This window comes from Hypanus sabinus, chromosome 13 (assembly GCF_030144855.1).
Source record: "Hypanus sabinus isolate sHypSab1 chromosome 13, sHypSab1.hap1, whole genome shotgun sequence".
NCBI lineage: Eukaryota > Metazoa > Chordata > Chondrichthyes > Myliobatiformes > Dasyatidae > Hypanus > Hypanus sabinus.
Window position 1 is genome coordinate 79117245 of NC_082718.1, and position 27858 is coordinate 79145102.

Sequence of the window (27858 nt, forward strand, 5' to 3'; positions counted from 1 at the left end):
AACTCTTTATTAAAAAAAATGTGTGCGAAGACAGGAACTTGGAGGCACATATGCATAAATCCTTGAAAGTAAAAGATTATGATGACTGAGTAGATAACAAAGCATTTGGGATTCTGGAATTTATAAATGGAGGCTTTGAGTATAAACTCATGATTTATTTGAACCTATTAAAACACTATGGAATGCTGTATCCAATTTTGATTGGATACAACACCAGTTTAGGAATGGTGTACAGGTGTTGGAGAGTTTATAAAAATAAGTGTACTTGAATGGTTAAAGGGAGTGAGCTGTAAGATTAGAATGGAGAAGCTATGGGCATTCTCCTTAGAGCAAATACATTGAAAGGAGATTCTATACAGAGTTGTACAAGATTTTCACTGATGTTCCCATTCGCAGATGTTCCAGGGGCACAGATCTAAAGTTTTGGGCAAAAGATACAACAGGGTGCAAGGAAAAACTAGTTTGAATTGTTATGTACCCCGTAACTGGGTCACTTACCAGCAAAGATAGAGAGGTCCGTTGAAGTCTGATGGTACTATTTTTAACAGTATTTATTGATAAAAATACACAAAAATAATATCAATGCAAACATACAGATAATATACGTCATCAATACTAAATCTAAAAGCGCAGGTATAATAATAATCAATCAGAAATAGCTCTATCGTTGTCTAGGGGATAATGTATTGTCTGATGGAAATATAAAAGTCACTTTAGTTTATTCAGGCTGCAGCCTTTGGTTGGTGTCAAGAGAGAGAGATTTTGGAACTTGCCAGAGTTTCCTTTTTTATGATGTTGATCAAATGTCGTTGGTGTCCTTTTCCTTTTAGCTAAGCCGTTCTTCCGTGGTCAGTCCCGCCAATCCCAGGCAAAGGGAAAGGACGCACGCGGGCCCCACCGGCTGTCGTTATTAAACGCTGTCACGGGATTTCTAGCATTTCGCCTGGTGCGTCTGAAGGGGTTGTTCCCCAGACCCTCTTTTATCCTTACTCACGGGGTCTCAGATGTTAATCAGGTTGGGATGATGCAATCCCTCAACCAGCTCCCTCTGTTCATTTCCTGAGGGCTTCAATGAATAGTACGGTACTCAATACACAATTCCGTCTCCAAGAGACAATGGCCGTTTTCCGCGGCTTTGTCTTTCGGAGGCCCGGGACACATTCCAAACCTTGAGGATTCTGCGTGCCTCTCTCTCATTTCCTGGGTCCCAGACCCGAATTAATAGCGATTCTCAAAAAGGAGGGGGCTACTTTGTACCCTTCGGCCCCTCAGAGTTGGGGCACAGTCGTAACAGAATCTTGAATTCACTACAAGTAGCATGATGGACACAGTGCCTTAAGGACAGAATTTATTGGTCATCTGAGTGAGCAATTTTTAGACATATGGTAAAAGATCAAGGGAAAGGCATAGACCTGATGGGCCAAATAACTTCCCATTCTTTAACCATTCTTGTTCCTTGCAAATGTAATGCAGAAATAATAGAATTTAATGTCTTAAAGCTTTTCTTCATAGTCCTTTTGCTTAACATTATCTCATTATTGGATACTGAGTGTAAAAGGAATGTTACTATGTTACTTTGGTAAATGAAAAGCCTTTCTCCATCTGTTTCTTGAGTTGTGCAATGGCGGCAAGTCCTTGAGAGGTATTTGTGAATGGTTGAATTTAGTGTATTAAGTTGAGTCATTGATTTAAATTCCTTCAAAATACTTGTGATACAATAGCCTATCACTTTAAATTGAGATGGTTTCCTGATAAGAATATATTTCTTCTGTTTACTTCTATTTCTATTAAATATATTTTGCCTTTCTGCTTATTTCTCAACACCTTCCTCTCTTGAAGAGCAATGTGTCAATCCAAAGTTAACACAGTCATCAATACACTTATATACCTTGATGTTCTTTGATAACTGCCACAAGCTGTACAAGTGTGGCATGAAAGCTGAACCTCATTTGAAGACTATATATCTTGATCAGTTCTCCTTTCTGATCAATTTTGAATACATTTCAACTATTCCTTCTACCATTCCTCCTGTACTCCTTAGGAACTACACTGAGGCTACATCCATACTAGACTGGATAATTTTGAAAATGATGGTTTCGCATAAAAACGATAGGCGTCCACACTATGCGTTTTTGAAAATACCTCTATCCACATTGAAATGGAGATTTCGGTGAATCTCCTCCTACTGCGCATGCGCAGGACACATCTACTGAAAACAAGCGACATGTTTGGTGTTGAATCTCACCGTAAAAGTGCGCGTTTGTGTAGTTACAGACCAGAAAAACTTAAAACGACGGACAGCTGTTGGCTCTCGCGTGGGAGAACTTAAAAGTAAAAAAAAACAAATACTGGAGCGTACAGAGGCAACTGACAGGGAGTTCACGGACAGATTGACCTGGTTGAAGACGAGAATTGAAAAGCTGACTAACTCTGTTGCATTAATAAAGCACCTTGTTAAATGTGTAAAACACGTCTGCATCAGTGTTATCTTGTATTTCCATACAATGTTACATTAGGCTGTTACACATCTATTGTCAGAGAAGTACTTGCATAAGTAGGTAAGCCACCTTCATATGAGCAAGGACAGAAAACAGGGCAAAGTGAGTATACTTATTTATTCAGTAAGTTATGGGTCAAAGTATTTGGTGAGCACATTTCTAACTCTTCTGGCTTCAGTTTCTTTGCTGTCTGTTCTGAAATTGTTAGGTTGTGTTCAAGAAAACAATGAAATAGAGCGCTGCCGTCTGACAGCGTTTTCAGAAGTCTCCGGTTACCCCATCCACACTGATCTGCTTGAGCAGCGTTTTCAAAAATACCCACCCTGGAAAGGGTTTCTGTAAAGCTCCGGTTTCGGGGGATGAAAACGTTTTAGTGCGGACAGAGGGTAAAAATGAAGAGAAAACGCGTCGGTTATGGATTTATCCGGTGTAGTGTAGACGTAGTCTGAGTGTTAATTGTAATGAAAAGCACTCATCTAGATGGAGTCACAGGATATTCCCAAGTGTTTATCTCCAGTTGGGGTTAACTTTATAATGGTCAGAAGTACAATTTTAACTGACTGACGTCACTCAACTATTCATGTTGACGAATGTTTTCTAACGTTGAAATGACAATTAAGAGCTAAAATTGTTCCATGCTTTTTTTGTTGGTGATGCACCATCAATAACTCACACTGAGACGTAGGCGAGATATCGGCTTTTATTGACTGGAAGAAGGAACCAGGAGTGAGTGTCTATCATACAAGGTCCTGGAGACTGAGGCCGATCTTCAGGCCGCAGGTCTCCTTTATACAGGGGCCTGTGGGAGGAGCCACAGGAGCAGTCAGCAGGGGCGTGTCCCGACAGGCACATAGTTCACCACAGTTGGTTAAAAAAAAAATCTATGTTGCAACTCTCCCTAATACTGTTTGTAAAAGTGACATAAAGAACATGAATTTTGTTGAGACTCATGGAACAATACTTGGTTTTTCTAGTGCAACACCATGCTGTGGTAAAATATCAGCCATTGTTTATATGGAAAGATGTAGCTGGCTGAACTTCCACAACTCTCTTGAGTGAGTTATACAATATGTTTGTTCATGTATGAACAAAATCAGAGTGGACATCCAGTGCAGATAATGAACTGCCTTCTTACAATGCTATTAACGATTACATCCTTTAAATCTTCATTTTCATTCTAACATGATTGTTGATGCTTTCAATTGAAATATATAATTGGATAGCTTGGAATCACCATCATTTCGGAATGAATTTATGTGCTACTGGTTAGCAGCCTTTGTCTTACATCTGTTGAGTAAAAAATATTACATTCCATTACGTACTATAATGAAAATACAATGTGTGCAGGGTATCAAAAGCAACAAGGCCACATTGGGTGAATACCTAAATCAACTGTTGAACAACAACAAACAACAGTATGCTTTCAGTCCCCATCTATGATGCTGTGTTTTGTTTAAAAGGTTGCAGTACAGTATCTGTATTTTACTTTTTTTTTTAGGTTTTGTGTAAGGTATGACAACAGTCAGCATTGTAGACTTGTCCTGGTGTTAGATTTTCTGCAGTGACGATCTTAGCAGACTGTTCAATGAATTTGCTGTTTTGTGTTCAGCAGAAGTTTTATCTTTAAATTTATTAAAATCATTAAAAATTTAATGCTGTGCCTTAAATTTCTGCAACCAGCCTGCTGAATATGCACAATTACCTTCAATTTTCAGTTCATCTTGATAGATCTTCGCTTGTTTCATGATCAGCATACCATTAAGCTGCAATGTCCACTCAACACTGACTAATCACTCTTTAAATACACAATTGAAATCTTCATTTTTCGCTTTATGCAGTTTTTTTTCTATTTTTCATTAACTTTTGTTCATTACATATGTGAGTTTACTTCTCAGAACTGTCTTTGGTGTGCAGAGACCAACACATCATATGGGAACCTTCCCAGTGCCTTGTGGAATTTTCTATTTGTGATGTAAAGTCAGTGCTCAAAAATTTTTTGGATTTCAAAAGTTTTCAGATAAGGTTTACTCAACCTGTATCAGGAAACTTCAAACTTGTTAACCTGTTTTCTCTCTTCCCTCTTTCCTTAAATATTGCGCTAATATCTGCTACCTTTGAATCATATCTAAGCTCCACAGTCCTGCCAAATCCAGTCCTGAATTCAAGTGCTGGGCAATTAGCAACTCATTGAAGGAGTAGGCTCCGCAAATATCCCCAAGGAAAGCTGAAAAAAATTGCAAAAGTCTTCATACAGAGCTGTTAATTGGATAATCCATATCGGCCTCCTCCATTAGTCCCCACCATGATAGATTACCAACTTCAGCCAATTTGATTCACTCCACGTGTTTAAGGATTTCGATACAGGAAAGGCAATGGGTGCTGATAATATTTCAGCAATAATACTGAAGATTAGTGCCCCAGAACATTCTGGTCATTGCTACAATGCAATGTAAACCTGACAATTGCTACCTGACAATGTAAACAATTGCCTATAAGTATATCTTCTCGATGAAAAATTCAATTTGGTCAATTACCAGCCCATTGGTCTACTCTTGATCCTCAGCAAAGTGAAGCAAAGGGTAATCAATAGTACTATCAAGTAATATTTACTCAATCTGCAAACAGAAGCTCAGTGTTCTGCCAAAGTCACTTAGCTCCTGACCTGAATATAACTTAGTCAAAAGAGCTGAACTCCAGAGGTGAATTGAGGGTAACTGATCTTGACATTAAGGTAGTACTTGATCAAGTATGTCCTCACAGAGCCTTGTCTAAACTGGAGTCATTGGCAATTGGGGCTGGGATGGGGAACCTCCGGTGGTTGGGATCCTACGTAGCACAAAGGAAGATGGTTGTGGTGATTGGAGGTCAGTCGTCTCAGCCACAGGACATTTCAGGAGTTTCCATACTATATTCCCCATACAATATTCTGGAGGTAACCATTATCCAGAAGTTGAACTGGAATAGACGTTTGCAGGGCAGAGGCTAGGAATCCTAAAGACAAATAATTCTCCTAACTTCCCAAAGTCTGTCCACCATTTACAAGGCTCATTCAGGAATGTGTTGGAACACTCTCCACTTTCCTTGATAAGTGCATCTTTAACAACATTCAAAGGTTGACGCTATACAGGACAAATGGGAAGCATGAGTGAATAGTTGTGGATGGGGTAGCTGTCAATAGGTAGTTTGTACCATTTACAGGATGCAGTGCAGCACCTCACCAAGACTCCTTAGTCAGCAACAATCCCACAATCTCTAACAGCAAAAGCATGAGAGCACCACCACTTGAAAACTGCCCTCCAAGCCTCTTGTGATTGTGACGTGAAAGGTATTGTTGTTTCTTCACTTTACTGAGTCAACATCTTGGAACTCCTCTAACAACCACATGTACAGCTTTTCAGTGGTTTGAGAAGGAAGGTCACTGGAACCATTTCAAGGATGACTAGGAATAGGCAATTAAAAGCCAGTGCAGCCTGCAGAGCCTACATCTTTTGAATGAATATATAATTATACAAGAAGTACTTGTTGGGAGTTCTTTTAGTTTTTATGGTGTTTTAGATGACAACCTAAATGCGGATTATCAGGTCCCAATGATTGGTCCTATTATTTTCCCAAGACATTCTGCAGATGGAAATCCAGAGCAACACACAAATACGGGTAGAACTCAGCAGGTCAGTCAGCATCTATGGAAATGAATAAAGAGTCAACATTTTGGGTCAAGGCCGTTCATCAGAACTGGAAAGGAAGGGGAAGCTGCCAAAATAAGAAGATGGAGGGAGGGGAAGGAGAACAAGCTGGAAGGTGATGGGTGAAGGCGGGTGGATGGGAGAGCAGGGATGAAGTAAGAAACTGGGAGGTGATTGGTGGGAAAGGTAAAGGACGGCAGAAAAAGCAATCTGATAGAAGTGGACCATGAAAGAAAAGAGGAGGGGCACTGGGGAGGTGACAGGCAGGTGAAGAGAAAAGAGAAGACACCAGAGTGAGGAATTGAAGAAGAGGGAAAGGTGGAAGGGGTAAATAACACTGAAAGATAGAGAGATGTTCATGTCATCAGATCAGAGGCTGTATAGACGGAATATGAGGTGTTGCTCCTTCAACCTGAAAGCGGTCTCATTGTGGCAGAAGAGAAGGCTGTGCACCTACCGATTTCCAAGGCTATCTTGACTTTACCTCTTCCCACCCTGTCTGCTGTAAAATACTATTCTTTTTTTCTCAGTTCTTTGCTCTGCCACATCTGTTTCCAGGATGCAGCTTTCATTTCAAGGACATTAGAAATGTCCTCCTTTAAAGAACAATGTTAATGCTACCATTGATGCTACTCTCACCTGCATCTTCTTCATTTCCCAGACATCTGTACTCACCCCATCATCCCAATGCCTTAACAGGGCCACATCACCTTTTTTGTTTTATTTTACCTTAAAGGGACATGTAAATGTTGTAAACTTTACTTTAAAGGTTAACCTCTTTTTGTTTGCTGTAATAATTTTATAATGCAGCTATCTCACACCTGTGTTTGGACTAAAGATCTGGTTTTCAGATTGGATAAAATCTTTTTCAGTTTTTATATGTAATTCTAACATTCAGATTCAGTTTAGATTCAGTTTATTGTCATTTATAAACCACAAAGACAATGCATTTAAAAAATGAGACAATGTTCTCCAGAATGATATCACAAAAAAGCACAAAACAGACCACACAAGAAAAACCACATAACGTTTGGTAATCCCCATTCCAGAGTCCGGAGAGGCTGCTGCATATCGATATCGCGCTACCGTCTTAGCACGTTCCCTGGAAAGGAACTACAAACTCATCAGATTAAACTAAAGCTACAAGACCTACACAAAACCACATAGTTACATATAGTTATAGTTAACATATAGTTTCAACAGTGCTGACAATGCTATAATTGATAAAAGACTAACTGACAAAGACCACATAATTATAACACATAGTTTCAGCAGTGCAAAGCAATACCATAATCTGATAAAGAGCAGTCCATGGCATGGTTTAAAACATGATCACTGATCTCCAAATTCTCTTACTAACCAGATCATCAATTAACTTATTTTCAGGATACGATTCTGGAACTAAAATAGCCTATTTCCTCAACATCCTGATGTGGCAAATCATTGCTTGTACATCTCATGAATTCCTATTTCACATTTTTGGTGCATACTTGATTTCCCAGTCTATGTATAGTTTAAAACACCCCAACAAATATAGTACTGTCTTTATTAAATGCACCTTCATTTTGCTGATTTGTACTCTATACTGCATTATGCCAACTGTCTGATGGCCTATAGACAAAAAGCACCAATGTTTTTGGCTTTGTTGTTTCTTGGGTCCCCCAAACTGATTCTCATTCTTTGATTATTCTGAGCTGGAACCCTTCAGCTCCAAGGTTCGCCCCCTGCCCTTCTTTTAATACTAGGGTTGCCAATACTTCTCCATTTTATCTTGTTAAATGTCCAGGAATATTTACTTTAGTGAAAATAAGTCAAGATTATCCAATTTCTCCCTATAACTCGGCAATTCCGATAGCATCCTGCTGAATCTTCTCTACACTCTTTCTCCAGCTCAATCCCATCCTTCGTATAGTGGAACCACCAGAACTACAGACAGTAGTTCAAGTGGAGTCTAGCCAGTATTTGCAAAGTTGCAACAGAATGTCCAAACTCTTGTATTCTGTATCTCACCCTATGAATGCAATAATGCCATGTGCCTTCTTTGTCACCCTATTCATCTGTGTTACTACTTTTTAGGGAACTATGGACTTGGACCCCAAAGTCTCTCTGCTTATCAACATTTCTTGATGCCTACCATTCACTATACATGGAGCACAAGCAAACAGTGGGGGAATTCAGCAAGTCAATTAGCATGTGTGGAGGAAAATGGGCAGTCAAGACCCTTTAGATGGATTGAAAGAATAGAAACTAGATGGCCAGTATAAAGTGTGGAGAGGAAGGGGTCTAATCTCTACATATGTTGCCTGACCCACTGAGTTCTTTCAGAAGTTTGCTTATTACTCCAAATTCTGGTGTCTGCATTTTCACTGCTGTATTCTTTTAAATGACAGACTCTGTTTGAAATAGTTTATATGTACATGATGCTCTTTGAACATATTTGCAAGTAAAGCTGTGGAATGCTTACAAACAATTTTCATAAATTCACAGTCCTACAACATGCATTCACTTGTAAATTGAAATCCCTCTGCCCAATTTTGGTAAAAGACTTGCACTTCATTTTCACAGGAAGGAAACTGAAAGTATTGCATAATTCACATGCAAAATAATTGAATTTAATCTTGAGATCAACTTCCCTGTTTTTTTTCAAATTGAACTAATCTAAAACCTCATTACAAGAACCAAATGTTGTTATATCCATGCAAGTACTGATAATTTAGCAAGATACGCAACCAAGTGAAACCCTTGCTGATTTTATCTCTGATGGGTTGAGAAATTACAATTTTGTGTGGCTGTTGTGTTAGAAATGTTGTAGCACGTTACAAATGGGTTTTATTGTGCTGTCTCCAGTCATTGACTTGTTGTGTCTCTTACATTTGACTTTTGTAGCTACAAGATACTTGTGGTGCTGCTGTTGGCATCCACTAAAGTAGAATGGCATCTAGGTGATGGAAAATGTGCAAGTTCACAAAATTTGGATGAAGTTCATAATTCTAGGCAATCTAGTTTAGTCCTTAAATATTACCGTGGGGAAAGGAATCCAGAGTCAAAGTACGTTTATACAGAATACAACTCTGAGATTCGTTTTCCCACAGACAGCCAGGAAACAAAGATATACCATGGAACCTGTTCAAAGAAAACATCAAGCATCCAACGCATGAAAAAAAAGAACAAATCATGCAAATGCAAAGAATGAGCAAATAACAGAGAATATTAAGCCTTAAACCAGAGTCCTTGAAACTATCTAGGAATGATCAGGGACTCAGCAGGCCAGGCAGCATTTATAGAAAAGTGTAAACAGTTAACATTTCAGGCCAAGACTTTTCATCAGGGTTCAGCTGAAATGTGTCCAGTCCCAATGAAGGATCTTGGCCTGAAACGTCAACTGTTTACTCTTTTCCATAGATGCTGCCAGGCCTGCTAAGTTCCTCCAGCATTTTGTGTATTGCTTCGGATTTCCAACATCTGTTGCATTTTCTTGTGTTAGGTTATGTTCATTTTAGTTCAGTTCAGTTTTGTGCTATGTTGTTCGTTAACTGCAGTCTTCAGAGCCAGACCGCCCTGATGAAAATCAGTTCTTCAAATCGCCACTGGTTCTTTGATCCAGCAATTTTCTCTTCACTTCATCCTTTTTTTTTGCCTAGATAGATGGTTAAATCCCATATATTGCATTCTATTTACTGTGCTTGTATACATGAAGTATCTTTGCATCATCTCATCAATAACTAGCATGCGTAAGCACACGTTTCAATGCATGCAAAGAGTATAAGAAAAAAATGTTTGCTCATTCCTTCTATATCAGGAGATAAGGTCCTGAAATGAGACAGTGGAATGTGTGGCATGAACAGATGTGTTAGATGATGTTCCAATGCCTTTTCATTGATGTGTACGGCTGACATCTTCTGCCGGCTATGAATACCTGCAGGCGACATAGTTAGAAACATTTTGTTCAGTGATTCTGGCTTTGCATATTGATTTTGTGTACAGCAAATGGGTGATTCCATCTTGAATTATATAATGATTAGAGTACAAAAATTAATCTAGGCATTTTGCAGAAGTGTAACCAAAATAACTTTGTTAAATTCATATTGCATGTGAAAAGGTTGATGTCAGTAATGAACCAGTCTGATGATTATCTTTCACGTTTTTCTGCTATTTGGCTGCAGTATGGAATTGTGTTGTGTCTGAGAATGAAGGTCAGACTATCAAAGTGCCACTGATTGGGACTTGTAGTTCAGAATTATCAGTACACATAGATAGCTATCTTTCCCTTCCCATACCCCACTCAAATTTCACAAAATGGGGCGCACAGTAGTGTACTGGAGTAGCACAGTAGTGTAGTGGTTAGCACAATGATTTGCAGTGCCAGCGACCCAGGTTCAATTCCTGCTGATGCTTGTAAGGAGTTTGTATGTTCTCCCCCTAAACTGCATGGGTTTCCTTTGGGTGCTCCAGTTTCCTCTTGCAGTACAAAGATATACTGATTTGTAGATTTATTGTTCATAGTAAATTGTCCTGTTATTAGGCTAGGATTAAATTAGAGCGATGGCTGGGTGTTGAAGACTCAAAGGGTCAGAAGGACTTATTCTGACCTGTATCTCAATCAATCAATCAATCAATCAATCAATAAATAAATAAATACAATTAATTGTATGTGAACTATAGCTCAATCCTTGGAATTTGTCTGTGACAATGTGTGAAGTTAAACCAAAGAGGGGAATAGTGTGATTATTCTAGGGATAAAAGTCTAAGAATGAATGGAACAATAGATTAGGATCAATCCAATCCAAAAAATGTCTCATCAGTCTCTGTGAACCCCAGATCTCGAGTACAAACCACCCCCCCCCACAAAGCATTTAAAAGCATCATCATTCAATTAGGCCAAATATATAATCCATCTATCCCCAATTAATATTTTCTCTATCACCTGAGCTGGTTTTCAGTCAGTTTTCATACATTTCATATGATATCAAGAAATGGCTGCACACACTAAATACAGACAGCAAAGGTTAGTTTTGGCCCCTGACACCATCTCTGCTAAATTATTATATTGATAGGAATATCAGAAACTCACCTAGTCCTCCAGCAAAGCATCCATGTACTTGCAAAACCAGATTCACTTGACAAAATTTTTAAATGGCCAGGTGTGTGCTGTACGCAAGAGTGAATCCAGTCTAGTCAATTAATGTCACAAGAGCTTATTCTCAATCATGATGGATGGGATTGTCAAGAGTGCAATGAAGAGGCATTTATGCAATTGTAATAGTTCCACCTGTAGCAGTACTATAAATCATTGTGCGTTAAGAAAACAGCAGAATGCCACAAATGAGAGACTGCTCTTAATGAAAGGAAGAATTTGATCAAAGTCCACTGGAATTGAGAATTTGATGCAGATGACTTTTTATTGGCAGCATAAAGCAGAAGGTGTTTTTTGGCTGTTGGAGGCTAATTGTTCCCAAGATATTTCTCAGGTCATTGTTCCAGTTTAGCTGTTTCTTCAGTAACCTTCTCCTCATTGTTAGTTTAGAGTTAGGGTGTATTTGGCAGCGACTGTCATATCTGTTTCCATTTGTATTTGCTCTGATAATGAAAACAGGAAGATCAAGGCAGCATTCAGGTTTGACCAGATAAATGACAGCACTCAAGCAACACAAGTGCCAGAAAGTGACAATTTCAATAAAATATCACTTTACATTTTCTCATTAACAAGTGAGAAATCTTATCCATCTATAACCCCAAATTTTCTTCAGCCAAGGGCTATATTTTCCCCAATTCTAGTGCATGCATGACCTGCTGAGTTTTATCAGGAATTTTTTTACTCTTGCCCTTGACAGTGTTGAGCTCCCTTGTGGTTTAAAGCTCAATGCATCCATGCAAATAGACTGTTTTTCAATAAATTCCTGATATGTCTTGTAGTTAGAATTTTTAAAAATTGGGGAATTCGGAGGAGAGTCACTTATTACCGAAGGTCCAGTTTCTGACTGATTTTTGTAGTCACAGTAGTTATACATGGTTCAATTATGCTTTGTAGTCAATATAACCAGCAGTTTGCAGATTATAAAGGAGTTAATTGTGGAGAAAAGTAATTTCATTGTTATATGCTCTTATTGGAGATGGTCATCACCAGGCACCTCAGTAATGCAAATCCATCTTGCCATTTCAGACTGTGCCTGAAGGATGCCTCTGTGCAGGTCTTTACTTTCTGAGTTTCAGATAGAACAAACTTGTACAGTCGTGAAATATCTCCATTCCTGGTCATCAATCCCTTCATGAAAGGGAAGGAGCTGAAGTTGTTTGGTGCTTGGCCACTCACCTGAGGAACTTCAAGCTGAAAGGATTTGGCTTCTAATGTTCACAGCCATCCTCCTTTCCATTAAGAATGACTCAAGTCAGTGGCAATTTAACCCCCACCTATGTTTTTTTTTCCCTGTGTGATGCTTCTGGAATTTAACTTGCATACTTATTTGGACCAAAGCTGTAATAAGTCTAAAGTCAAGCTATAGCGTATGAGAACATCAGAATTAAATAAATGTGGCCTCTGTGTAAAATGGATTAGATATGGTCATATTCTCAATTACTGGTTCTCAATCCTTGACAGACTGTTCAAATTTAATCTGATTCACTTGGATAAAGTTATTCTATTGTATATATTAGGAATAGATTGCTGATGGGGGTAAGGAAACAAGCATTGTACAATAAGTGGGAAGAACTGATTTAATCCAAATGGAAATAAGTAATTCCCAAAAACAATACAGAATTAAATGTTGCAAGTTGGTAATTCTACCAATGGATCTGACTTGTACCCAGCATAAATTGATTTTAACTCATTCAGACTTGGAATTGAATCTTTAATGGAGCATAGCTTGTTCCAAGAATCTTGAACAATGCAATTTAAAGGACAAGACAGAGAATAAGAATATAAATGAAATTAGTTTTGCAGCGTTTTGGAAGCAAAACTATAGGAACTTGAGTCTTTAGGTGCCATTATTGGGCTCAAATTAAAATCTTATGAATTATTAAACATTTGTAGCATGTAATATTTGTTCAGCCTGGTCTATTTTTGTCCCTCCTTTTTTTTAATGACATAATTCTGTGTAGCTTTTGACAAGATTTTCCAATTTAGATGTGCGGATTTGGAGACTTTTCTGGTGCCAGCGTGATACCAGTAACTGCATGAACATACAGTGGGTCTCTGCATCACTCGTATTTTACTGCGGTTAATGATGCATCATCATAATAGGATCACAATGTTGCAAAATCAGTTTAACTGAAAATGAAGCAGTAAGCAATCTGCTGGTGGAATTCAGCAGGTCATGCTTGATGTTCCGAGTTCTTGCAGCAGGTTGCTTGTTACTCCGGATCCCAGCAAATGCAGTCTCTTGTGACTCCATCAGTTTTTGAATATTGATGACTTAGCCAGAGAGCTTGCAGTAGTTTCATACTGCTGAAATAGTCTGATAAAATTTCATATAGACGTTAAATTCACAAACAAGAGAAAATCTGCAGATGCTGGAAATCCAAGCAACACACACAAAATGCTGGAAGAACTCAGCAGGCCAGACAGCATCTATGGAAAAAAGTATAGTCGATGTTTCAGGCTGAATCCTTTCAGTAGGACGGTTAAGGGGTCTTGGTCAGAAACGTTGACTGTAGACTTTGCCATAGATGCTGCCTGGCCTGCTGAGTTCCTCCAGCATTTTTATGTGTGTTGAACAGAAATGAATTGTTAAGCTCCCCACAGATTATTGTCCCTGTATCTTTCCAGTATTTTGTTTTCATTTCCAGTATTTTGATTTAAAAGGAACGTAATATTGATATTTCCATTTCAGAAATAGAAAATGCATGCAGCACCCTCAGAGAAAAACGTTTCATTTTGGTGCCCTTTCATTATTAAGGTATTGATGAGACGTTATGAAATTGAAGCAACTTTGGAGCATTAACTTTGTCCTCAAAGACTTACAAATTTCCAAAAAAAAGTTAAAGTTATAATCAAAGTACATGTATGTCACCATATATAACCCAGAAATTCATTTTCTTGTGGGCATACTCAGTAGATCCAACAACCATGGTAGACTCAATGAAAGACCACTCCAACTAGGTGTTCAACCAGTGTGCAAAAGACAGCAAACTGTGCAAATACAAAAAGAAAGTAATAATAATTAGTAAATAAGGAATAAGTATCAAGAACATGAAATGAAGAATCCTTGAAAATGACTCCATAGGTTGTGAGAACATTTAACTGATGGGGCAAGTGAAGTTAAGTGATGTCATCCCCTTTGGTTCAAGAGCCTGATGGTTTCTTCTCTTTCCCTATCCCAATCAACCCTTCAAATGGTCTCAGGCAATCTGTGACTGCTTTTCACTTAGTGATTCAGGTGCAATAAAGCCTTGATGGATCATTTGAAGATGCAGTCATCCATGAAAATGAAAGCTGGGGCATTTAATTTCCATTAGAGTGACCGAGGGACGTACAGTGTTGATGAACAGACTATCAGAAGGCTGGCTGTTTAAGGATGAAGGTGTTTATGGAGTTTGAATTTCTGTGTGTGAGCCTGTGGAATGGTTTGTTTTATTATGTTCTAGGAAGCTCCTTTTATTTTTTCCACTTCTTTATATGGCTTCATTTCTAGAGACTGAATAACCAGATGTTGAATTGATGTTTTTCATCATCTAACAGCTTAAGAATCACTAAGTAGATGGAGGGAAAGTTTTCTCATTTTTTTCACTTAGAACTGCCTTTAAGCTTAATTATGAATGCCATTTGCGAATTATGAGAACATAATGTAATTCTTGGCTGCAAGTTATGGACATTTTAATTTTCCATAAACTTATCCAAAAAACTTATGAACTTTCATTTAATTTCATGACAAAGTTTAGATCATATAAACCATCATTGTGACTCATTTAAATTCTTTAATAATCTTGGAAAAGTTCCTTTGACCTACAGTTGATAAATTGTGAACGTCATTTAACACCATATTAGTTTTAAGTACCTCAGTTTTCTTTCTCACTAAACACATTGAAATTGTTCATTAATGTCAGATTTGCAGCAATTATTCCTATTTAGCTGTCAGAAAGAGGCTTGAAGAAAGATTTGATTGCGTGCATGTTTGCAATACTTCATTACCCATGTAATTTCTGTTGCTTCCTTCTTTTGTTTCAGCCAGTTGCTTGAAGATTCGACCTTGTAATGCTCCACACTTGAGTTAAATCTGCATCAGCCTTTCACCCCTCTTGTAGGACAAGGGTTAACAATGCCCATATCTGAATGAACTTTCTTCATATATGCTACATTGCTGAGGAATAGTTATAACAATGAACAATAGCCAATTCCCAACTTGAAATCTTTACAAATGGGCTCGCAATATATATGTTAACTAAGCACGAAGAGTACATTTTTAAGCTTCATGCTGGACACTACACATAGTGAGGAAGAACCCATCTGTACATGATACTGGCTCACAGTTCTCTCTTGGGGAGCTCCATCTGGGCGAGTAAATATCTGTGTATTTAACCCACGGTAATTTATAAAACATTGGCGCACATAAGTTGGCTGAAATCCTTTTCTAAATTGCAGTGAGTCACCATAAAAGTTCACTTATTGCAATAGTCACCTTAAGTTCCCTTTTGTTAAGTAATGTATGTAAATAGAGTTTTACCCCTTTAATCCTCACCAAAATCTTAAACAATTTTACAATAACTGAATGATGCTTTTTCCCCAACTTGTCTAAAGATATGAAAATGCTAACTACTGGTTTCATTTCAACTTTTCATTAACAAAACAAATTTCACAATCTGAGGCACCATTTCACTCCTTATCTGGATTAGATTTGGAAAATTGATTTTATCCAAAACATTTGACTCTAACGGTACATTTTTGTTTTTCCTGAAACAGCTTGAAGTGACAGATGACTTTGATGAACGCAGACTTATTCGTTCCACAATTTATGAACTAGGGAGGAAAGAATTGAAAAGAACAGAGGAAGCATTATCGTCCAAACGTTTTCGTTCTGAAAGAACAAATAAATGCCTTGAAAACAAGGAAAATCATTTACGGTAAGGGTTTTTGAAATACAGCAGTGAATTTAGCTACGCGCTGCTTAAATGAACATTGGTTTGTATCGCAAGAATAAGTAAATGTTGCTAATAAGTACTTTGAGAAGTATTTGTAGTTTTTTCCTGATTTTAAACACTGTCTCATCTGTAATTATGACTCAGCTGTGAAACTGACCAGGCCACAGAGGGAAATTGGCCATATTCGAAAGCATATTCGGTGCTGTCACAGGAGCATTAGATTAGGGTCGGGGAAAATTAACAGAACATCATTTCTAAAATTGCACCTTATGATTGACTTCAATTTTACTTTTAAGGAACAATATTTATATTGAGCTACCTGTCTGAGTTGCGCATGGAGGGCACCATATATGTAGTATTAGAAAATATTACAAAGGGAACAGAAGGCTGTTGTTCAAAAAGAAGATCATGTGAATTATCAGTTAGCAATACAAATTAAAAATATTCAGAAGCAGGGCAAAAACTACAATAGTGCTTGAAGAAGGGTCTTAGTCCAAAACGTTGACTGTTAATTCATTTCTGTAGATGTTGCCTGACCTGCTGTCCCTCCAGCATTTTGTGTATGTTACTTTTGATTTCCAGCATCTGCAGACTTTCTTGTGTGTATGTGGTTCTAATGCTCAACAGGATATGTTATAAGTATTTCTGAACCTTTGATTTCAGCTAGGGTTCAGTCAACATCATATTGCAGTGGTAATTGAGAGGAATTATGACTATGCCAAGTTAGTAAGAGTGACTGTTTGTGCTCAAACTAAGCCATCCACCAACTGAAAGAATTCATTTTCTCCAACACTGGCACACACAGGCTAGAGAGAATGAATACCGTTCATAAATGAGCTGCTGTTACTCATAAAAGTTAATTTGACAACATTCCTAAAATTTACAATTCAAGTCCCAGGGTGGATATAGATAATGGGCTCATTACCTGCAACTTCCCATCCACCTCTCACTGCCTTACAAATGATTATTATTCTGAAAATTCTTTTCTTATTTTTCGATCGCTTACTTAATTATACATTTTATATTAATCAGTCCCCATGACCATGAGAATTTGTCAGTAGGGAATAAACTAGAAATCCTGAGTGTGGAGGCAAGGTTTGGGCTGATTTTGCTCATTCTCACATGATGTTCATTGCTCTCATCGGTGGCTGCTGTTTCTACAAGTTCCGTGGTGTTTTTGCCCTGCTACTTTGATGAAATATGAACAAGGCCTGGGCTTATGACTCAGGCTGCTCCAGGGAGTGGATCTAAGAATTCAGTCTGGTTTGGAATGCTATTGCTTGCATGATAGTACATTATCCACAACACCCCCAATCTTTGTGCATCAACAAATTTACTAACTCATCACTCCACTTCCTCATCCAGGTCATTTATAAAAATCATGAACGAAAGGGATCCCAGAACAGATCCCTGAGGCACACCACTGGCCACTGACCTCTTTGCAGAATATGACCCGTCTACAACCACTCTTTGCCTTCTGTGGGCAAGCCAATTCTGGATCCACAAAGCAATGTCCCCTTGGATCCTATGCCTCCTTACTTTCTCAATAAGCCTTGCATATGGGGTACCTTACCAAATGCCTTGCTGAAATCCATATACACTACATCTACTGCTCTATCTTCATCAATGTGTTTAGTCACAGCCTCAAAAAATTCAATCAGGCTCATAAGGCACGACCTTCCTTTGACAAAGCCATGCTGACTATTTCTAATCATACTGTGCCTCTCCAAATGTTCATAAATCCTGCCTCTCAGGATCTTCTCCATCAACTTACCAACCACTGAAGTAAGACTCACTGGTCTATAATTTCCTGGGCTATCTCTACTCCCTTTCTTGAATAAGGGAAAAACATCTGCAACCCTCCAATCCTCCAGAACCTCTACTGTCCCCATTGATGATGCAAAGATCATTGCCAGAGGCTCAGCAATCTTCTCCCTCGCCTTCCACAGTAGCCTGGGGTAAATTTGATGAAAGCAAGGCAGCGGATGTAGTCTATATTGACTTTAGCAAGGCCTTTGACAAAGTCCCACATGGGAGGTTGGTAAAGAACGTTCATTTAAGATGAGGTAGTAAATTGGATTAGACGTTGGTTTTGAGGAAGAAGTCAGAGAATGGTTGTAGATGATTGTCTCTCTGACTTGACAGCTGTGACTAGTGGTGTGCCATAGTGAGGAAGTGGGGGGATGGGTTAGTAAATTTGCTAATGACACAAAGGTTGGGGGTGTTATGGATAGTGCGGAGGGCTGTCAGAGCTTACAAGGAGACATCGATATGATGCAAAACTGGGCTGAGAAGTGGCAGATGGTGTTCAATCCAGTTAAGTGTGAGGTGGTTAATTTTGGTAGGTCAAATATAATGGCGGAATACAGTATTAATGGTAAGACTTGGCAGTGTGGAGGATCAGAGGGATCTTGGGGTCCAAATCCATAGGATGCTCAAAGCAGCTGTGCAGGTTGACTGTGTGATTAAGAAGGCATATGGTGCATTGGCCTTCATCAACCATGGGATTGAGTTTAAGAGCCAAGAGGTAATGTTACAGTTATATAGGACCCTGGTCAGACCCCACTTGGAATACTGTGCTCAGTTCTGGTCACCTCACTATAGGAAGGATGTGGAAACTATAGAAAGGGTGCAGAGGGGATTTACAAGGATGTTGCCTGGATTGGGGAACATGCCTTATGAAAACAGGTTGAGTGAACTTGGCCTTTTCTCCTTGGAGCGACGGAGCATGAGACGTGACCTGATAGAGGTGTATAAGATGATGGGAGGCATTGATCGTGTGGATAGTTAGAGAGTTATTCCCAGGGCTGAAATGGTTAACACAAGAGGACACAGTTTTAAGGTGCTTGGAAGTAGGTACAGAGGAGTTGTCAGGATAAGTTTTTTTTACTCAGAGTGAGTATGTGGAATGGGCTCCCAGCAACAGTGGTGAGGTGGATATGATAGGGTCTTTTAATAGACTCCTGGATAGGTACATGGAGCTTAGAAAAATAGAGGGCTATGGGTAACCTCAGGTAATTTCTAAAGTAAGTACATGTTCGGCACAGCTTTGTGGGCTGAAGGGCCTGTATCGTGCTGTAGGTTTTCTATATTTCTATGATATGTTTTATTTTCCTCTTTTTCTGTTATGGTCTTTTTTTAATTGAGTGCTTAGAGTTTCTTGCTTTGTGACTGCCTGTAAGCAAACAAATCTCAAGGTGTTTGCTTATTACCAAAGAACTTATACATTCTTTGGTAATAAATGTATTTTGGTTGATTAACTGGTATGTCTTCAGGAGTCAAAATGGCCATTTATCCATTTTTTGTCCAGATATCAAATGTTAACATTTTCTGTCAAAATAATTACATAATGCTTCTTAGAAGGCCAAAAATTAGGAACATTTTAATCCTTGCTATTTTAAATCTGTATGCTTGTTCAAATCTGAAATCTTGGCAAACATGGATCAATTATTTCAAGTGCCACAAAAGCAGTTTGCCAGAAAGCTTAAAAGTAACAGAAATTATAAACACATGTGCTTAGGAAAAGATACTATTTAGTCAATTCATGAACTCTTGCACTGGTTTGAAAAGCAAGAGGATGGGAAAATATAGATTAAAGTACAGTATAAGTAAATGAACTTGTTAAGTTTCCTCAGCTAGTTCATTGCATTCTAACCTATCTTGTGTACCCTCTCAGTCTTCAGCCCAGATAGCCATTCAAAAATGCTGGTGAAAAACCTTGTATTTTTTTTGGTTTCAAAGAAAGCCTTGAGTCTGCATTGGTGGTTTCTAAACAAATATGCAAGAGCAGTTTGGGGTCCTTGAGTGATTCACTGGAACTTTGATGATGCTGCTAATAGATAAGTGTCATCCAGTGGATGTGGTAGATTTGAATTTTTGGCTTCTGCATTCCACCCAGAAAGTTAGTTGGCAAGCTTAGGTCATAAAGTTAGGGCTAATATACTAATGTGATTTGAGATTTGATTATTAGAGATAGCAAAGAGTGAGAATAAAATGATTCAATCGATACAATCTCACTGGCTCTCCACTTAGTCTTGGATCTCCTGGGCAATAGTACTACCTATGTCATGCGACTGTTTATTGACTAGCAGCTCAGTGTTCAACTCAATCATACCCTTAGTTCTAATCAAAAAGTTCAGAAACCTGGGCCTCTGTACCTTCCCCTGCAACTGGATCCTTGACTTTCTCACTGAGAGACCACAGTCTGTAAAGTTTGGAAATAACATCTCCTCCTCACTGACAATCAACACTCATGCACCTCAAGAATGTGTGCTTAGCCCACAGCTCTACTCTTTCTACACTCACTACTGTGTGATTAGGCACAGCTCAAATGCCATCTACTCTATTGTTGGCAGAATTCCAGGTGGTGATGAGGAGGCATGCAGGAGTGAGACAAATCAATTGGCTGAGTAGTGTTGCAGTAACAATCTTGCATTCAACATCAGTAAGACCAAAGAATTGATTGTGGGTTTAAGCAAGAGTAGGACACTGCAGTCCTCAGTGAGGGATCAGAAGTGGAAAGGGCGAGCAGTTTCAAGTTCCTGGGTGTCAACATCTCTAAGGATCTATCCTGGGCCCAACATATTGATGCAATTACAAATAAGGTGTAACAGCAGCCTTACTTCTCCACAATATTTTTATTGTTTTTTTAAATCAAGAAAGCATAGTACAAAGGAGGCTTGCGCAGTACATAACAAATGTACAATTCACATCTATGAAAGAGATGCACCCATAGCACAATCATGCTTTGGTTGCCTCCCTGCCCTGACCTACCCCTCACAATTCCCATCTCCAAGCCATCATTGCATTAGCAAAAAGGGTTAAACAGAACCTTTACCCCCACAGAGCTGCATTGGTATAGAGAAGGTGTATTTTCCTAACACATATGTTTACACATCTGTGTTTGTAGAATTCTGCTGGAGAGTGCTGAAAGTCAGGGAGTTATGTCCAGAGGAAAGGAAGAAGGGATAAACCTTTAGTTTGGCTGGGAATTCTGAAAATATTCAGGAAAGGGTCCAGACACCTTTTGGAACTTTATGACCGAATTGAGAGTTGAATAATGGATCTTCTCAAATTATAGACTGGACATGATGTCCCTAAGCTACTGAGCATGGGTGGGCAGGGCGGCATCCCTCCACCTGAGCAAGACTGCACTCCTGGCCAAAAGAGAGGCAAAAGACAGTATGTGACCTTTGGTCAGACTTGGGTACGTGTCTCCCTCTCTGGAGGTGGTGAAAAGAGCAATCAAAGGGTTAGGTTCCAGATTGTAATTAAGTATTTGGGATAGAGTTTGGAAAACATCTTTCCAGCATTTTTCCAAGCTAGGACATGTCCAGTACATGTGAATAAGGGAAGCCTCGCCCCTTTTGCATTTGTCACAGCAGGGATTAACACCTGGGTAAATGCGAGATCATTTAGTTTTAGACACACGGGCCCTGTGTACGACCTCGAACTGCAACAAGCAGTGGTGGGCACATAAAGAGGTTGAGTTAACTAACTTGAGAACTGAATCCCATCCATCATCTGACAGTGAAAAATTTAAATCTTGCTCCCAGGCAGTTTTAATTTTGTCAAGGGGGGGGGGGGCTCCCCTCAGAGTCGCTAGCTTGTCACAAATAGTAGACATTAGACCTTTGCGCAATGGAGCCATGCAAAGAAACATATCAACAACATTTGTGTCGGGTGCCTCAGAGAAATTTGACAACTAAGGGCTGATAAAATGTCTAACTTGCAAATATCTGAAGAAATCAGTGTTGGGTATGTTAAACCTTGCAGACAATTGTTCAAATGATGCAAAGCAGTTGGCTGTAAAAAGATCTTTAAAGCACCTGATGCCCTTTCTATACCAGTCTTGAAATGTTGATTCATATATAGAAGGCTGGAAGAGGTGATTATGTAGAATAGGACTTGGAAGAGAGAAGCCATAGAGACCACTACGCTTTCTGAACTGAACCCATACTCTCAGGGTGTGCCAGATAACAGGATTAGCAATTGGTTTAGGTGTAAGAAAAGGGAGTGCAGATCCAAGAAGTGCAGAAATAGAGAAATTCTTAATAGAGTTCAGCTCCATTGCCACCCATATTGGGCAGTCAGATTGGTTGCGGAAATGAGACCAAAAGATGAGATAGTGTATGTTAGCTGCCCAGTAATATAAGCGGAAATTGGGCAGAGCCATGCCCCCAACATTTTTAGATTTCTGGGGATAGACTTTATTCAGTCGGGGATGCTTGCCCTTTCCATAAGTAGGATGATATGACTGAGTCTAGCAAGTCAAAGAAGACTTTAGGAATGAAAATTGTTATGGATTGAAAAATGTATAAGAATTTAGGAAGGACGTTCATTTTGACAACATTAATTTGGCCATCAGGGACATGGACGGGGTGACCACTGTGCTAGGCTCTGTTTTGTATGATTTAACATATTAGCAAAATTTTCTCCAAAAAGACGCTTATAATTCCTTGTTACTGTGATGCCAAAATAAGTAAATTGGTTATTCACTACCTTAAAGGGGAGTTTATGGAACTCTGGTGCTTGTGCTTCTCCATTTATTGGAAAAGGTCGCTCTTGTGTAAATTAAGTTTATATCCTGAAAACAGGCTAAATTTGTTAAGGAGTGAGAACATGGGGGTTAAGGAGGTGATCGGGTTTGATATAAAAAGTAAAAGATCGTCACCATAAAGGGAGATCTCTGAATATGATTCTATATGTGTGTAATTGTTCAGTAAATTTTCTCGTAATTGTAGTATAATTGCTTCTGTACTTCCTAAAACCCTTTCAGTTTCTCTGTAGCAGGTATCTCACCACTTGAATCTGGCTGTAATGCAGGTTAATTGTTATCATGGCAATGTTGTTAATTCTAGGAGTATGAAACAAACACAATTTTGTTTTCTTTGTTCTTGAAATACTTAATAAAATGACCATAATTACCAAGTTTAATACCCCAGTTATGAATTCTGAAGAACCTCTGGAGCAATACCATCAGATTCAACAGGACCTAGCTTTTACAATCTCTGTCAATGATTTGGCTGAGAGAACCATATATAATATTTCCAAGTTTTCTGATGATACTAAGATAAGTGGGATTATTAAAAACAAAGTGACTGTAATGAAGCTAACTGAATAGCTGAGAGTATGGCAAATGCAATATAGTCTAGAAAAATGTGTGGTGAGAAAGCAGTAAAGTATTATTGAATGGTGAGTGGTTGGGTAGTGGTGATGTTTCAAAGGACTTCAGTGTTCTTCACTTGATATGTGGAATTTTCTACTCAAGGGCTATTGAGGCCCTGACACTGAATTCAATAAGAACAATCATTGATAGATTCAGTATATTAAGGTTATGTCCTCACTAGACCAGATAATTTTGAAAACACTGGTTTCGTGTAAAAACGATAGGTGTCCACACCAAGCGTTTCTGAAAATACCTCCATCCACATTAAAATGGGTATTTGGGCGAATCTCCTCCTACTGGGCATGCACAGTTCACATCTACAGAAAACAAGCGACATGTTTGGTGTCGAATCTTGCTGTGAAAGTCCACGTTAGTTCTGTTACAGATTAGAAAAACTTAAAAGGAAATTGCCAAATGACGGACAGCTGTTGGCTCTTGCGCAGGAGGACTTAAAACTTAAAAAAAAACAAATACTGGAACATATAGAGGCAACCAACAGGGAGTTCACGGACAGTATGACCTGGCTTACGACGAACGTTGAAAAACTGACTAATTCTGTTGCATTAATAAAGCACCTTGTTAAATGTATAAAACATGCCTGCATCAGTGTTAACTTGTATTTCCATACAATGTTACATTAGGCTGTTACACATCTATTGTCAGAAGTTCTTGCATAAATAGGTAAACCACCTTCATATAAGCAAGGACAGAAAATAGGGCAAAGTGAGTATACTTATTTATTCAGTGAGTTGTGGGTCAAAGTATTTGGTGAGGTCATTTCTAATTCTTCTGGCTTAAGTCTCGTTGCTGTCGGTTCTGAAATTGTTAAGTTGTGTGTGTGGGGGGGGGGGGTTGTGTTCAGGAAAAATGCCGCCATCTGTTCTAGCACGTCATGACAGTGTTTCTAGAAATCTCCGGTTACCCCGTCCACTCTACTCTTGCCCAAGCGGCGTTTTCAAATTTACATACTCTGGAAGGCGTTTTAGAAAAGCTCTGTTTTTCCAGGTTATTCTTCCAGGTGAATTTCCTCCACAGACCTGAGCTTGAAGTAGTCGAATGTGTGCTGCATATGTTTAACCAATCATGTCCTGTCAATTTTATATTGGCTTCTTTCTCCCGTTTTTGATTAAAAAAAACGGAGACCCCTGTTAGATTGTAAAATCGAGTAAATCCTGGTTATCAGTTTCTTTTTAATATTACCTTTATACACCTTTATACAATCAATGAATATATCAATCAGAATTAAACCTTTCTCTCCAATAGTTTTAATATTATTAAAATATTGTCTTAGTTGAAGATATCTAAAGAAGTCTTGTTTCTCTAAGTGATACGTTTGAGTTGTTGAAAGGACTCAGACCCTTAATGGAGGATATTGTACAGTATGAGGTGATTCCCTTACTTGTCCAATGTGTAAATCTACCATCCAATTGTGCTGGGAGGAATTCTGTGTCATGTGTTACCCAACATAGTATTCTTACATTTCTTTCAAATTTTGTGTCTTTAAATTCTTTATACCAGTTTTCTGCCATTTTTTTATCCTCCATTATAAACTCTCGCCTCTATCCATAAGGGTTCTACATTTGGGTATTTTGGACATTGAAGAAATCAAGGCATATGGGGATTGGGCAGGAAGATTGTGTCTGAGGTGAAACAGCATTTGTGGTCTTGTTGAATGGTGAAAAAAGCATATGCTACCAAATGGCCCACTTCAGCTCCAATTTTTTAATGTTCCTATGTTTTTATTTTAAAGGACAATTGGGGGGGGGGAGTAACTCAACAACTTAGCATATTGTAATCTAAAGTACAATAAATGCTTATAAATGGAGATGAACAAGTAGTTGACAAATGCAAGGTGCTTGGCAACATGGGCTGGAAAAGGTTGTATAGATGGCTGAAAGTTTTAAAGTTGAGGCATTGCTAGACTAGGAGACAATTTGGGTAAATGGCCTCTGTGGTAAATGGGCACCATGCATGTTAAAAGAGGTAGCAGATCTTACATAAACTCCAGTACATAGAAAATATCACATTAGGGTAATCTAAGAACATTGAATAGTCAAGACAATTGAAAACAAGTTAAGGTTTTAGCAGTAAATAAGCTGTAGTGAAAGCACAACAGCGTGATGTTGGAGGTGAAGGTAGGTGGTCAAAAGCTTAGCTCTCTGTCAGATTTGACAGAAGATTTGGATGACATCATGGAAGAGCAGGTCATAAACGTAGGAGATTCTGGAGCTGCTAGAAATCCAGAGCAACACACACAAAATGCTGGAGAAACTCAGCAAGTCAGGCAGCATCTGTGAATAAACAGTTGTCACTTTGACTGAGAGCCTTCATTAGGACTGGAAAGGAAAGGGGAAGAAGCTGGAAAAAGAAGATGGAGGGAGGGGAAGGAGTACAAGGTAGGTGAAACCAGATAAAGGGGATGATGGGTGGGTGGGTAAGGGATTTGAAGTGAGAAACTGGGAGGTGATAACTAAAAGAGGTAAAGGCTGAAGAAGAAATCTGATAGAAGAAGACAGTGAACCATGGGAGAAAGTGAAGGAGGAAGGGTACCAGATAGAGGTGATGGAAGAGCAGGTTGTTAATGAGAAACTGGTGCATTCAGTGAGACATGTTTCGATTACACTGAAATAGGCAATACTGTACACTCAAAGTAGCAAGAAGCAAAGAAAGGGTAGAGGATAGTCTGCTTATGAATGCATGCATATTAATATGATCAAGTGAATACAACTGGGGGAATAAAGAGCCATTGGAGAACAGTGGCATGAGCTGGCATTTTATATTTATCTCTGGGATGTTGAAATTGGATTGTTGCAATGCTGACAGCCACATACTGTGATATGTTTATGAAGAAATCAAGATATTCAAAAGTGTAGATAATGACATCAACTTGCATAGTAAAATAGGCAAGACACAAATTAATATTGAATTAATTGAATCTTGCAGAGATTAAGCATTGGCTTTGTGAGCCACAGGACATAAAAATGTCTGAGGCAAAATAAATGGAGGATGTGTACAAAAGGAAGTGAGGGCAGAAAGGTTTGAAAATATTTTATGAAATCTACTAGTAATTTTTAAAAGATTACATGTGTATGTATAATGCCCCTTAATTCAATAAGGAGTTTGATTGTGAACTGCTATCTTTGACCCAAAAGCTTGATGTTTTAATTTTCCTTTCTAAATGTTCTGACAGATCTCACAGACAAGAAGAAGATCAGAAAGGGTCCTTAGATAAGCTTTCAGGAAAACTAGAGTCCATTGATGACATTGATGAGCTAACAACATTGGTGAGCAGAATTATTTCTTTGACAATGTGTTAATATGTAGCTTCCAGTAAGATGTGTACGATAGCAGCGACTTGTACGAGGTCAGTCAAAGATGTTATTGTCTTTTTTAAGTGTATTGTTTACAATCACAAGACCCTGCTGGACATTAAAACTTAGATTGATAAGTTCTGCAGGTCTACCCCATTAGTTTATTAGCGGAGAAGCTGAACGAGCTGTACGGTGCAGATCATGCTGCTGCCTGCATCAGAGAGGCATTGGAAGAGTGGGTGCATGAAGGCGGTGTTCAGTCTAACAGCCAATGAGCTCTTAGTTGCTTTTCTTGTGATCGCATGACCTGTTGGACATTGTTAATATGGAATGCTGCAAGTCTGATTCACTGATTTATTGGCAAACAGTGGGGCAGCTGCATAGACTAGTCTTCAAGCATTGAGAGAGGTGTTGGAGTCAGTGCACTCCATCGGAGGTGGTATGATGCGGCATTGGAATTGGTGCTGCTCCCCAGTGTTCACTCAGTAAGCTGCATTGTGTTCAATTGCAGACTTCTGCAGCTTAGGTTCTTGGACTATTTTTTTTGGTGTGACTGTATTTTACTGATATCTTGTATGTACTTGCTATCTTATATGTGCTATATGTGCCTTGTGTGGTTTGTGACTGTTGGTACCTTGGCCCTGGAGTAATGCTGTTTCATTTGGCTGTATCGGTGGGTATTCATGTGCGGTTGAATGACAATTGAACTTGAACTTTAAACATTACATGGTATTCCAATGTACAGATTGGAATTTTTTTGGCAGATCGCTCGTCATAATAGAAGTCAGTTTTTATTAGCAACTACAATGAAGTAAGTTGCCCAGTTTTTGACCTAGATTGATAAGATGTTTTGACCTGACCAGTTTAGAATGTTTATCTACTTTAGTACCAGCACATTACATTGACAATCACTGTAAATTTCCAACATCATTGTCATAATTTTTCAAATTTTGGTTGTACTTCTATTATTTTTTGAACTATTTTTGAGTTTGTCTGCAGCTTTAATGATTGCCAGTTTAGAAACCAAACAGAAGAAATGCTTGAGTCAATCCTTAATCTAGCAGTATAGATGCTATAATTAGACACAATGCCCCAAAGCCCCAAAACCAAAGTGGGAACGAACTGTC

The 27858-nt window shown here is 38.7% G+C and overlaps 1 protein-coding gene across 11 annotated transcripts in view; it reads left to right on the top strand.

Annotated features, from left to right (window-relative positions):
• The window catches only part of smtnb (smoothelin b), a 299570-nt gene that overhangs the window by 60060 nt on the left and 211652 nt on the right, over nt 1-27858 (top strand). For 10 of the 11 annotated variants that reach the window (XR_009515412.1, XR_009515411.1, XM_059987987.1 and 7 more), the window contains exons 2-3: nt 16074-16234; nt 26611-26704. Coding sequence is in view for 8 of the 11 variants with exons in the window: in XM_059987987.1 (XP_059843970.1) it covers nt 16074-16234; nt 26611-26704 (255 nt within the window). In the remaining 3 variants the exon portion in view is untranslated. Of the gene's footprint in view, nt 1-16073; nt 16235-26610; nt 26705-27858 lie in introns of those variants that run through there. The other variant, XM_059987988.1, reaches the window with a different exon arrangement.